At 39.4% G+C, this 14971-nt stretch overlaps 1 protein-coding gene across 1 annotated transcript; it reads right to left on the reverse strand.

Annotated features, from left to right (window-relative positions):
- Positions 1–8877: 8877 nt before the first annotated feature.
- On the reverse strand, positions 8878–13935 carry Nr0b1 (nuclear receptor subfamily 0 group B member 1). The gene is made up of 2 exons (XM_003464740.3): positions 12744–13935; positions 8878–9313 (listed from the first exon to the last, which is right to left on the reverse strand). Exons 1-2 carry the CDS (start codon positions 13924–13926, stop codon positions 9069–9071), a joined length of 1428 nt encoding a protein of 475 aa, XP_003464788.1. The 5' UTR covers positions 13927–13935; the 3' UTR covers positions 8878–9068.
- Between the last annotated feature and the right edge of the window lie 1036 nt (positions 13936–14971).

The following is a 14971-nucleotide window of genomic DNA, read 5'->3' on the forward strand; positions in this document are numbered from 1 at the left end:
CTGTCTGCGAAGGACTGATTCAATTTCAGTACCTAATTATGCTGAACTTGAACCTAATGCAAGTATAGATTCACAAAGCAGAACCCCATCTTTGGACTGTTAAAAATTGAAGACAGTTAAAAATTGAATCTGTCTTTCAGCTGTAAAACTTAGTAGATGCTGATGGGATCATTTGAGTCACTTGTAGATACCCTAAAGGCTTGTTTTCTAATGGGACTATTTAAAATGGAGCTGCTGATCAATTCTATACTCGTGATATAGAAGCTGATTGATTTCTGGTGAAACCTGCATTTGGGAACAGAACACAGCACAGGGATAGTGACCCTTCTATTCACCCTTGATACATGGGCAGGATATCTCAATGCTGTTAAGTCATATTCCGTTTTCCAGATCCATTACAGTTTGTAGCAACAGCTTGATAGACTTTCTTGTGCTACACACACCTTAGTAAGGCAGCTTGATCATAAGATGCAGATATCTGCAGAAAGGAATTAATATTGCTTAAATTCCTCACTGGTAAATGATAAGGAAGAAAGGTATGATGAAAGGATTATAAATCCATTCTGAAAAAAATATCAACAAATCAAGAATTCACCTGACAATTTCCTGGCCTTGATGTATCTTATTGGTGAAGTTACATTCAAATATTGACTGAAAAACACTTTTGTTCCTTTTGCAAACAATTCTTCCAGATGTAATATCTGGGTGAATAAAAGGAAATTATTAAGTAAAAAATGGAAAATTAACTGAGCCAGGCACAAGACCCTGGTTCCACACTCCAAGGTTACATCCATGCTAGCTACACAGAGGAACTGAGCTTTTCCCAGCCCAGCATTCCAGTGCAATCCACTGGGAGAATGCCCAGCCAGCCTCATAGGTCAGAGATACCAAGCACTGCTCAGCCCAAAGCTCAAGGGCTGTCTGTCAGGGAGCAACCAGCTTAGCTGACAGGTCCTGAAGATTTTTGAGCTCTGCCTATCACAGTGCAAGCCCCAGCACCATAGTTCAGTAGTGCCTCCCAGCCAGCCCTGAGAGGCCTGGAGGTTCTGAACTCTGCCCAGCCAGGTGCAAGGCCACAATACCACACTCCAGTGGTGAGTTCTGGCTAGCTGCTTAGGTCCCAGAGGTACTGAACTCCACCCAGTCAGGCACAAGGCCTTGGTGCCACACTCTGGGAGTGAATACCTGCTAGCTACATGGAGGATCTGAACTCTGCCTAGCCCAGTGCCCCAGTGCAATCCATCGGGGAATATTTGGCTAGCCTTACAGGTCACAGAGGTACCGAGACCTGCCTTGCCCAGCCCAAAGCTCTAGAACAATCCATCAGCGAGGGACCAGCCTAACTGAGAGGTCCCAAAGATTTTTTAGATCTGTCCATCACAGCACAAGACTCTGGTGCCATAGTTCAGGTATATGTCCTGGCTAGCCATGTGGATATTAGAAGACTGAAGCTCTGCCCAGCACAGCATTCCATTACAATTCATCAGTGGTGTTTCTGGCAAGCCATACAGGTCCCAGAAGAAAATGACAAAATGAAACAGCAACATGCAGTCTCAGTCCTATAGCCTATTGAGAAAAACTCAGGAGACATTGAAATGGAAGACTGGAAATTGCACAACTGACCTTTCTGAAATGATAGCAACTGAAGTAAAGAAATGACTCCATGAAGCTATAGAGGAAATCAGATCAGAAATAATCTCCCAGGTGAAAAAAGAAATGACAAAAATTATGAAAGAAACATTGAGTGTATCTAAAGAAGATCTAGAAAAAAATAAAGGAGCATAAAAAATGACAGAAATCTTAAATGAACAATATAAGACAGAATTAGAATGCATGAAGCAGATTCAAAGGGATACTCAGGATATTAAAAATTCTCTTCAAAGTTGTCCCAATTGCTTTAATGAAGCAGAAGATAAAATCTCAGACCTTACGGACATGTTGGAAACTTACAATCATGAAAGAGAAGATCTCTTAAAAATAACAAGGAACCAGAAAGTAACAATTCAACAGCTGCAAATGGATGCAAAGAGAAACAGCATAATATTGATAGAGGTCAACAAAAAAGCAGGGATCAACACAAAAGACATAAAGCTAACTACAGAAATAATAACACAAAGTTTTTCAAACATGGGAAAAGGAATGTGATGTACAGATAAATCAGGCATATGGAACCCAAATTAACCACAACCAAAATAAATCTTTATCAAGATATATAATAATTAGGATCCCAAAAATTCAACACAAGTGCAAAATACTAAAAGCTCTCAGAGAAAAGAAACAAATCACTTATGAGGAAAGGTTATTAGAATTACTACAGACTTCTCAACACAACCTTCAAGGCAAGAAGAGCTTGAAGTGAAGTATTTCAAGTTTTAAAAGAAAATAATTTCCAACCTAAATTGATGTACACTACAAATTTATCTTTGAAAATTGATAGAAAAATAAGATACTTGCATGATAAAAAACAACTGAAAAAAATCAACACTACAAAAAGTATTGAAAGATGGTCTAAAAGGAAACAAAGATAACTACAATCACAAGAACAACAGCAGAAGGAAACCACTAAGCAGGGCAAGCAATTAAACAGAAAAAATTAGAAAACCAACAATAGAAAGGTAACATGACAGGGTTAAGTTAGTACATATCACTTAAAGTAAATGTTCACAACTCAGCAATAAAAAGAAACAGACTGGCAGAGTGGATTAAGAAAAAAATCCAACAATATGCTGTGTAAAGGAAACACATTTGGCTCAAAAGGAAATTCATAGAATAAAAGTCAAAGGATGGAAAACAATATATCATGCAACAGGAACCCAGAGAAAAGCAGGAGTAGCTATTCTGTTTGCAGACAATGTGAACTTCAAACCAAGAAGGATCAAAAGAGGTAAGAAGGTGCCTACATACTTGCCAGAGGAGAATTTGAAGAGGAAGAGACTACAATCATACATATTTATGCATCAAATATGGGAGCACCCAACTATGTAAAACAAATCTTAATAGATGTCAAAAATCAAAACAGCAATAGATACAATTATAACAGGTGATCTTAACACACCCTTGTCACAAAGAGATAGACCAAACAAACAAAAAATCAACAAGGAAATAACATAACTGAATCAAATTTGGAAATGAATGGATCTAGCAGATGTGTACTGAGTGTTCTACCCAACAACATCAGAATACACATTCTTCTCAGCCACACATTGGTCATTTTCTAAAGTAGACCATATACTAGCCCACAGAACATGTCTAAGCAAATAAAAAGGGATTGAAATAATCCCATGCATATTATCTGACAGTGCAATAAAATTGAAAACTCATGACAAAAAACTCCACAAGAATCCCATAAACACATGGAAATTAAATAACATTCTCTTAAACAACCAATAGGTCACAGACGAAATTAAACAATATCTACAATACAACAAAAATGCAAATATCTTATCAGAACTTGTGAGACACAGTGAAAATAGTCCTCAGAAGGAAATTTATAGCAGTAATCTGCCACATCAGGCAAATGGAATGAACACAAGTAAACAATCAAATTTCTAGAAAACGAACAAGTCAAGCCCAAAGCCGAAAGAAGGGAGGAAATTATAAATATCAGAGTAGAAATTAATGCAATTGAAACCAAGACAACAAACCCACCAGGGGACTGGGGATTTAGCTCAGTGACATAAATGCCTGCCTTGCAAGCACATAGTCGTGAGTTCAATCCCCAATACTGGAAAAAAAAAGAAAGAAAGAAAGAAAGAAAGAAAGAAAACAAACCACCAAAGAATTAATGAATTCAAGAGTTGGTTCTTTGAAAGAATAAACAAAATTGATAAACCCTAACCAACCTTATCAAAAAAAGGAAAGAAAACACTCAAATCCATGCAATAAGGAATGAAAAGTGTGAAATCACTACACATCAGGATTCACTTCAAAGAACTTTATTCTCATAGGTTTGATAGCACAGAAGAAATGGAGAGGTTCCCAGAAACATATGAATTACCAAAGCTGGATCAAGAATATGTAAACATGCTGAATAACCAAATTTCAGTTAATGAAATTGAAAATGTAAATAACAAAAGCACAGGTCCTGCTGGATTCACTGATGAATTCTACAAAAGATTTAGGGAAGACTTAATGCCAACACTTCTTAAAATCTTCAATGAAATTGAAAGGAATCAAATCTCCCTAACTCATTCCTGGAATCAAGTATTACCCTAATACCAAAACCAGAGAAAGATCCAACCAAAAAAGAGAAGTACGGTCCAATCTCTCTAATGAACATAGATGCAAAAATACTCAATAAAATCCTGGCAAATAGAATGTGACAAATCATCAAGATTAATACACCATGATCAAGTGGGATTCATCCCAGGAATGCAAAGATGGTTCAACATATGCAAATCAATAAATGCAGTACACCATATCAATAGAGACCAAGACAAGAATCACATGATGATGTCAATAGATGCAGAGAAAGTTTTTAACAAAATTCAACACTCATTCATGATTAAAAAAAAACTATGAAAAATCAGACTACACAGTCTTTACTTCAATCTGATAAAAGCCATATGATAAACAAACAGCCAAAACCTTACCAAATGGACAAAAACTGAAAACTTTCAACCTATAAAGGAAGAAGACAAGGACGTCCATTATCAACCACTTTATCTTTGACAAAGAGGCAAAACATACGCACTAAGAAGACAGACAGACTCTTTAACAAGTGCTGTTTGAAAATCTGGCTTTCTATATGTCAAAAACTAAAACTAGACTCATGCCTATCACCATGTACTAAACTAAAGTCAGAATTGACCAAAAATCTAAATATTAAAATAGAAACACTAAATTTGCTGAAAGACAAATAAGTAGAAATTTTGAAAATAGGAGTTGGTGGGAAGTTTATAAACAAAAATCAAACTGCAAAGGAAATACCTTCCCAGAATCAACAACTGAGGTCTCATCTTATTAAAAGATTTTGTATGTCAAAAGAAACCTCCAAAAGAATGAAAAGAAAACCCACATGTTGGGAAAAGTTCTTAACCAATTGTCCCTGAGACAAAGAACTTCTATCAAGAACATATAAAGAATTTTTTTTAAATGTCAGGCCCTCCAAATTCAAAGACCCAATTAAAAAATGAGCATTTGCGATGAATACACAATTCTCAGATGAAGAAATACAAATGGCAAATGAATATATGAAAAAATGTTCAGCATCATCGGTCATTTAAGAAATGCAAATGCACTGCGATTGCGTCTCACTCCAGAAAGAATGTGCAAGATCAAGAAATCAAACTACAACAAATGCTGAAAGGTCTGTAAGGTAAAAGGAATTCTTCTCCAATGTTGGTGGAAGTGTAGATGCAACCTCTTTGGAAATCAGTGTGGAGGTTCCTCAAAAAGCTAGGATTAGAGGTTCCATTTGACCCAGCGATCCCACTTCTGGGCATTTTCCCAGAAGAACTGAAAACATCATACCACAGTGATATATGTGCACACATGTTTATAGTAGCACAATTTGTAATAGCCAGATTTTGGAAACAACCCAAATGCTTATCAACTCAGGAATGGATAAAGAAGATGTGGTATTTTTATGCAACAGAGTACTACTCAGCTATAAAGAAAAATTACATCAAGGCTTTTATAGGCAAATGCATGTGGTTAAAGACCATATTCATAAGTGAAATAAGTCAAACTCACATGTGTAAACACCATATTGTATCCCTAGTATAAGGTTGAAAGAGCAAACACTATTCAAAATCTACAATAAATATTGTGCAAGGGTCAGAAACTGTTTAAAGAGGAAAAGCAACTGGGATATGGAAAAGGAGGAAAGTAAGAAGGGAAAAGGTAAAAGACATAAATTTCTATATGTATATATATAAGATAGCTCAATGACTATACTACTGATTGTATTAGTTCTTGGAATAACAGTTAATACTCATATGATTAGATCCATCTTACATGTCTATATCTGGTAAGCTAAGCAACCCTTTAAAAGATAGCCATATACAATATTATAAACATTATTTAATTCCTACCTTCTTGTTTTCAAAATCTATACTGTTATTGTTTTGGTTTTGTAGTTGTTGTTGCTTGTCTCCTTTGCTTTTTACTTTTTCTGTCTTTTTTCTCTTAAATAAATTTTTAAAAATGGAAAATAAGGATTACTAAATAGTAATCAAGAATCTTAATTCTCATAACAATCAAGGAAAAGAACCAATAACACAAAAGGAGGCTTAGGGGCGGTAACAGGTCATTAATGACTTTTTAAAGGAACTTCTGAAAACATTCCTTTCCTTCTGAAAAAAAAGTTCTGATTATCAACCCGTTGTAAGTGCTTTTGGATTCAGATATTTTGCTGAACCTAAATGGCATGTGATGACACATTCATGAGACAGCACAACTGTGGGTCAGCTCCTGCAAGATTTCTCAACACACCTTCAGATGCCATCCATACTGTTTAGACAGATGAACTAGTGTTGCTGACAGAGAGGCTTGTGGCCTCTGGTGGTCCCTCTGGAACCATCAGTTGAACTGAATTACATTGGACTTAGCACCCTTGGGGTGACAGTTTTCTCCCTGGAAGGCCACAGGGGAGGCCATGTGACCAATATAGCAGATCAGCTCACTGTGTCAGCTCTTTGTCTCCAGGGAACCACAAGGTGCTCTCAGGGATTGTACTTCTCATGAATGTGCTCTGACTACCACAAAACACTGCCTCAGTCCTGGAAAACATTCAGGTCATCTTTCACCTATTGGGTAGAGCTCTTCTGGAACACGAAGAAAAAAAGATTCTTAACAGAGGAAGCAGTTACCTGGCTGCCTAAGGTAGACTTCTATTGCTGATAGAATTTGTTTCAGGACCACTAAATAGCATAAATTAGATCAATACTGCTGCTTGGTCTCACCTTTCTGTGTGGTCCCTACTGGTAATTCTTTTGTAAAGATACATTGGCCAAGGGCCCAACATGTAGATTTTGCAGAAAGGAATTAACAAGCAAGTCCAAGTCTACTGTCTATTTACAAAGTTGGCCCTGAGCTGGTATTTGAGAACTTGCATTTAGGAACAGTTCAAGTCCGCCCTTAACTCACTGAACTTGGAAATTTTGTATATACAATGTGGCTGAATACATGCTTTTCGTGGGCTCTGAATTTTGATACATGCTAGGAACAAATTAGGAAAAATGTGATCAAGCCTCAATGAAAACAATAAACTCTGAATCTGAAAGGTTTTATCTAGGCAGACATAACTGAGAGCGTTATAGACGGGAGATGATGCTGAGTTTTCTTTGCTGGGAGAAGAGTGTACCCTGTGTGACCCCTCTTATGGATGGGAAAGAACATAAGGATGGTTAGCACATGGACATTCCAGGCTCTGCATGTGTCCTTTCCCTTTATGATGCATCCATGGGCCCTCACTCTATCACTGTAGTCCTTCTTATCCCCGAACACAACTGTATGCTGAATGCTGAATTCCAAGACATTTCCAAATGGGATAGTGAGCTGGTGTTCCTCCAACACATTCATGACTGTCAATATCAGGTTCCTTGTCACACTGGAGATTATCTTGTCACTGCAATTATCTTGAGATTTCAACTACATTGATCATTGCTTTGAAGTTAAGATATTAGATCTGCCATCAGATAACTGCTTACTAAATGTATTATGATGATAAAGAAGTGCACGTATTATTATATCACCTATAAAATATCTCAAATAAGATTTTAATGGTTTCCTTTAACATAATTCATAATATTTTTCTTTAATGTGATCCTAAGTATTTTATCTGCTACATTATTCTGAGCGTCTCATCTTGAGATGTGCATAAGATTCATCAGACTGGGGCTGGGGATTTAGCTCAGCGGCACAAGCGCCTGCCTTGCAAGCAGGCATTCGTGAGTTCAATCCCTGGTAAAATAAAATGAAAATAAAAAATGAAAAAGACCAAAAAAAAAAAAAAAAGATGCATCAGACTGTCAAAGATGTCTGCACAAAAGAAAGTTTCGGACTCCTTGCAATATGTTTTTACCTGGACTACGCTTCCAAATTACTAGCAGAGGGTGATCATCCATAAGTAAATGGATATGTGTAGCTCTAAATTTCATAGAGGGACATGCAAAAACTAGCTCTATGGATCATGTTTAAAAGAGGCAGGAGGAGCTGGGTATAGGGGCACACAACTGTAATCCCACTACTTGGGGAGTGATCCAGAAAAATTGCAAGTTCAAGCCCAATCTGGGAAATTTAGCAATTTATCAAAGCCCTGTGTCAAAAAAATTAAAAAGGACTAGAGCATAGCTGGGTGTGAATGCTCTGACTTCAGTCTCCAGCACCACAAGAAACAAGGTAAGAGGAGCAGCAGGAACTAACAATCAAGCCGCTTTATAATTTCATGCTATGCTTGTCCAATGTGACAGTTACACTGTATGTGAAAAACAATGTACAATTAGAGTTTCATAATATTGAGCTTTCTGAAACTGTAACCGTTCCTTATAGAGTATACATTTCTTATGGAACTTTTGTTCAAATCCATAATTGTGTACAGAAAAATCACAAAACAAAAGTGTGGAAAACTATTTCACTTTCAGGTGTCTTTCTGACCACAAATTGCCTCTTCCACACAGCTAGTGGAAGTAGCTTTGAAGAGAAACAAAGTCATCTTTATTTACAATAGGATGCTGTAATACTAAATCTCATAAAATTACTCATGAATATACTTTTTGCTTGTGTTGGTTAGATTTCAATCAGTTTTATTTAAACCCTGACAAATTTTTTTCAATTGTTTTAATGGTTAACACTTTAAAATCATGAAAATAACTTAGTATTCTGCTCTTTGCTTAGAGATGTTCCAAGGTATATTCCCTGTTGTTAAATGTTTTCTTTCACAATGAAACAATATGAACAGAGGATTTTTTACATTGTCTGTAACTAAAGTATTCTTTAATTGAATACAAAATTCTCTGCATGTAAAAATAACAAGAAGCTTTATTTTCACAACATCTGACACTCTTCTGCCAACAGAGCTTTATCTTTTCTTTATGGTAAACTTCACTTGAGCAGCTCATATGCTTTCATAACTTTGCACAGAGCATTTCCAACATCATATCATCCATGCTGACAGTGCCAATGATGGGCCTGAAGAATAGTTCAGCAATGACATTTGAGTTGATGAATCTCAGCAGGAAGAGGGCACTATTCAGTTCAGCAAATCTGGTCTGGTACTCTCTGTGTGTCATCCTGATGTGTTCATTGAGGATCTGCTGAGTTCCCCACTGAAGTCCCTGAATGTACTTCACGCACTGCAGGCCTGGCAAGTCTGGAAAGGAAAAAAAAAATCTCTTTGTTATAAACAGCTCACCACAGATTTCTGCTAGCTTTTAGAATACATCTATTCCTGTCAATTTGCCATTAAGTAACTGCTTAAGTTAAAGGGTGTTTTAGCGCAATGATAAAGTGCCAAGCAGTTGTAAGATCTCAGTACTTCTAAAAAGGAAACCTCATGGAGTTATTTTTGTTTAATATTTATTGGATTTGTATACACTCAGTTAAAAACACTGGCTGTGAGCAACAAAAGCACACGTAATTTAGAAGAATATAGTTTAATCTCTGCTTCAATGAACTTTTTGTGCAAACATGAAAAAAATAATGCTATTTCAACAGATGAGTACTTTACATATTACCTGTGAGAAATAGACTTGTATCATGGCAAAAAGTTTTACCAGGTGATCAATATTTTGCGATTTTTTTCTCGAAATTTCCCATCAATATACTGACTATCCAGGCAATGGTTGGAAACTTGACAGCCACAAACTATGACTCACATGTTTTATTTTAATTATTTGCTTGCAGGCCAATTTTATGCTAGAAGACCATAACAATTGTAAAACCTAATGCTGCCCAGTTAACACACTGTACCATGATTTCTGGATTGGGGAAAGGTAGATTGTGTGATTTTATGGAAGTTTCCAAAAGATTCTCTAAAACAAATTAAAATAAGATTTTTAATAACATTTTCTTACTGCCATTAATAGATAGAAGTACAAACATCGTGGATTCTGGGTGACATGATTCAAAAATAAATTTTTAAAACAGGAAATGCATGACATTCCTGTGGTGCAATGTGAAATTTAAGTAAAAAAATGAATGAAATACAACACAAAAAAGATTAAATTCTTGCTAGTTTTATAAAGAAGGTGGTAAGCAAAGGCTTCTTTAAAAGTTATTTTGTATTAATTAAAAAACTTTTGAACTATGGTAATAATATTCTTATACTTTATATTCAAGTAATTAATAGTTTTCTACTTTGTTTAAATGATCTAATTGATAAATGCAAGTATTTACTTTTTCTACTAAATTCAGCAGTAAAAGATTTTTATAGTATTATGGAACTCATCACAAGGAGCAGTATCAGTGCTCTTTAAAAACTAATAATGTTCACAGACTCCTATTGTAGGCAAATATCAAATTTCATAAAGGAAATACGAACAAAGTATAGCCACGCTTCTAATCCAATTCCAATTCTGAATCCCTACTACCTGTAGCTCAGTCAATACCCAGCTTGACATCCTGTTTTATTGTGCATGAATGCCACTGAGAAAGCACCTCTTGGCCTACATTCACGGTTACTAAAAAGTTCGTTTTGTGAACCCCACATTACTTCTTTCTATTTTCACACTGCATCCCTCCATTTTCCTTACACAAATAACCTTTTTTGAACAAGCAAAAAAAGTGTTTTCAAAGAAGTCAGAAAAAAGAAAAGGCAGATGCCACTATCATATATATATATATATATATATATATATATATATATATACACACATATATATCCTTATTTTTACTTATCTCATGTTTAAACTCCATATATGTGTGTTTATATACATATATATGGGTACATATATGTTTAAACCTACCTGTATGTTTAACTCTATACAAATTTTGTTAAAACTTACAGATGAGGCAATACAAAAGAATAAACAGCAAAGAAAGTTCATACACATAGTAAGCATTACCTTTTCCCCAAATATTGGTGTATTTATGTTTCAAACACAAGAAATTTGGCTGGTTAAACCCACAGTAAGAAGATTCATAAAAAGAAATTTAAGAATAAAGGAGACAGATGTGGATGTGTATGTATGCCAGCATGTATGTGTGTGTGTGTGTGTGTGTATGTGTGACAAAAGTATGTAAAATAGGATTAAAGAAAGAGTGACACTTTTGAAATATAAACTTGTGAAGCTGAGTCCCAATCTTACCTCTGGATCCCAAAAGGAACAAGGAAACTGCTTTCCAAATGACCTTAAGAATCACCTGGGCAGTTACTAGGAATGCAGCTCAAGGAGGCTGGCTTTAGACTCCTAAAGCAGAATCCCTAGAGGAAGAGCCTTGAGAGACACTTAAATTCCCTATCCCCACCTCTCTGTCTCTCTGTCTCTGATTCTGTCTCTCTGTTTTTCTGTCTCCCTCTGCCTGTCTCTGTCTCTGTCTTCATCTCCTTCTCCCTGTCTCTCTCTCTCTCTCTCTCTCTCTCTCTCTCTCTCTCTCTCTCTCTCTCACACACACACACACACACACACACACACAGAAGCATACATTTTTGCCTAGGTAAATTGGGAAAACAATAGCATAAGCAAAAGTAAGACTTCCAATAGTCACTGGGATGAGCTGAGGTGTCTCTATGTCATGAACTGTACAGTATGAGTATATTATTATTCCACTAAATATTGCTCTAGGAGAAAAGATGTACAAGGAGCATTATAAAAGGTTATCTCAACTTAAATTGACTGGAAACTTTCTACAGAGGCAACTTGAAGGGTGCTGCTTGAGGATGATTTTCGTAACAGGACAAACCCAGACAAGGTACTGTCCTCCAGTGATTTGGTTGCATTATGTGGGGCAGCATACAGCACTCAACAGAAAACCTGAGACTGGTATAGTTGAAATCCTTTTGGACTCAGAAGACAGGACCAAAACACACCAACCTAGGTGCCAAAACACACCAGCCTTTTACTTCGGAGTAATTCCACTAGGGATCTGAACACTCTGCATAATGGGATGAAGGGTTCAGGGCAGCAAAGTTGATTAGGAGGTTTCTGAGGTTTTTTAAAGCTCCATAAGCACAGTGCCTCTGGTCTCTATCCCTATTGTATCTTTTTCCTGTCCCATTGCCAACCCGATACTCACAGAGACATGAAGCAAAGTGAATCTGGTCTCTTGGGGCCACATAAAGGACCACTCTGAGGCAGATCCATGAAATAGTCCACTGTCCTGTCTGAAAGGAACCCCAGGGTAGAGTCTACGGGGGTCCACATGCTTCCTTTTTTCCCAGACTTCATAGATTCCACTAACTGAAAGGCTTTGGTAAATGTAAAACTAAGGTTTTAGAAAACGTTACAGGATTTGCAGGGAGCAAAAACTTTTTTAAAGCTATGCAATGAGATTTAAAAGAAAACAAAACAGCTCTGTCTCATGAAGACACGAACTTTTCTGTAGTAACAAACATATGTAGAGAGCCAAGCACGAACCTCAAGAAAGACTCCCTGTCCTTTGCGCTGAGTTTCTGGTAGCAGTTCACCCATTGGGAGTGGTCCTGTGTCCTGATACCTCAGCACTGCGAAGTTAGTCACGATTCTTACTTAGCTCGTGCTCCGCCACCCCCTACCACTACTGAAAACATAGTGTCTACAGGTAGGCAGTGCCTAATATTTTGCTGAGCTGCAACAGCCGGCGCCCAAGGCCGGCGCTCTTACCCGGGTTAAAGAGCACGGTCCCCTTGAGGTAGGCGTACTCTTTGGTACTGATTTCCAGACTCCAGCACTTGGCAAGGAAGCTCTTGATGATTTGGACCGCGGCGACCGAGGGAAAGTGCTCAGCCCCAGGTGGCGGCACCAATTGTGGAGGCTGCAAGATAGAGAGGGGCGGTGGCTGGTGACCCTCGGTCTCCCGCCGCCTGGCGGTGAGGCTCCTTTGCAGCGTGCTGGGCTCTGAGGTCTCCACGGTGTCAAAGTGCAAGTGGTCCTGGGCGAGCTCCAGCATAAGCAGGGGCGCCCAACAACTGCGCACCAACACCAGCTGCTGATCTAGAGGCAGCACTTGGAAGCAAGGCAAATACTTGACAAAACGCAGGGTCTTCAACAGAGCAGCCGAGGCCGCCTCGCAGACCACCTGTGGACTCTTGAGGGCCACCGGCCTCTGTGCAGCACACCAGGTTGCCCACCAGGGGGCCTCCAGCTGCGTGTCTGGAACTCCGTGTGTTTGGTTTACACTCCTGGGCAAGCCGTAGAAGATGCTACTCCGCCGCTGGTGGTCTTCACCGCAAAAGTAGCTGCGGTACAGAAGCTCCATGGTCTGCTCGTTCGGCAGCCCCTCGCTAGCCCTCAGCCTCTGTGAACAGTAGGAAAGCTCCCTCAAAGAGCGCCCCGACCGTGCCTCGGTCGCTTCAGGAGCCCCTTGCGTTTGCTTTGCGCTTGTGAGCAAGCTGTATAAGATGCTGCCCTGCCTGGGGTGGTCGTCGCCACAAAAGCAGCAACGGTACAGGAGCGCCACAGCCCGTCCGCCCAGCGGCCCCTCTTCACCCACCCGGGGATCAGTACCGCAAGAACAGCCCCAGCACGGAGCCCCGAGCTGCGCCTTGGGCTCCTCCGGAGCCGCGTGCATCTGCTTTGCATTCGTGAGCATGTTGTAGAGGATGCTGCCCTGCCGCGGGTGGTCTTCACCGCAAAAGCAGCAGCGGTACAGAAGCGCCACCGCTCGCCCTCCTGACAGTCCCTCTCTGCCCACCTGGGGCTCAGAACCGCAAGAGCAGCCCCAACACGAAACTCCCAGCCGCGCACTTGGCGCCTCAGGAGTCTCGGGAGCCGCGCGCGGTTGCTTTGCGCTCATAAGCATGCTGTAGAGGATGCTGCCCTGCCACTGGTGGTCCTCGCCCGCCATGGCCTGCGGCGTCCGCAGCGGTTCTGCCCAGTGACCGCCTCCTGGGACTTATTTATGCTGAGCGTGCACGCAAGCGCGTCCTCCTCCTTCTCCTCCTCCGCCTGGGCAAGGGCGCAGCGGGGGTGCAGCGCTGTACTTCCTTGTGTTTGTCTATGACCTGGGAGGTTCAAAGGGTTACATAGTCCTTCCAAGTTGGAAACGAAGAATGTCAGCACAGTAGCTCCTAAGCACTTCATCCCATCCCTTCCCCTTTCCCCTACCTCTGGAAGACCTGAGCAGAGTGCCTGGAGCAAGGAGTTGGGGCACTGTTCCAGCTTTCCATTGATATTGACATCTGATTTGGTCCCTCTATAGAGAAGGCCTAAAGGGGAAAAAATCGAGTTCTTATTTTTCTAAGACCTCCAAAATAGACTATATACCGGCGACATCAGCTGTTGGAAACTGGTAAAAATGGCCAATTTAAAACCCCACTCAGACATTCTAACTCCTAATCTGAATTTTAATGAAGTCCCCACGGGATTCTCATAAGCCTTAATGTTTGAAGAGCATTGGTCAAAGTTTGCTATCATAAATGTTCAGTTCAATTCAATTAATATTTATAAGTATCGCATATACCCTAGATGCTGTGTTAAAGTGCTGGGGGGAGCAACCTGGATGGAAAGGTAGTTAAAACTTGGGATTCTAGTAATCGTAAGACTGTTAATGACAGAACTTTTGATCACTGTAGAGAACAAACTGATAAGTGTGTAATTCCCATTTTGTCTGGTCCTTCCTAAGCTAATGGTAAATGAAAGTATGGGGTAAACCTGGATCCTGACGTTCATTTGTTACACAATCTCGTTCCTCCAGTTCCGCACAGACACTGAGAAAAAGTGAGTCTTCCCAAACCACCAGGTGCCCCTCTGTAACTTGCTCATTAGTTCATCAACCAGCCCGGTAGTTTCCATACCATAGCACTTTGAGCCTTATCTCTCAAAAACCAAATAATTATGTTCATGATGTGTTCAGACCTGAGGATGTGAAACAGGAAAGGGGATTGGTGTGC

Source organism: Cavia porcellus, unplaced genomic scaffold, assembly GCF_034190915.1.
Source record: "Cavia porcellus strain 051 isolate PalLab524CR breed Dunkin Hartley unplaced genomic scaffold, mCavPor4.1 scaffold_33, whole genome shotgun sequence".
NCBI lineage: Eukaryota > Metazoa > Chordata > Mammalia > Rodentia > Caviidae > Cavia > Cavia porcellus.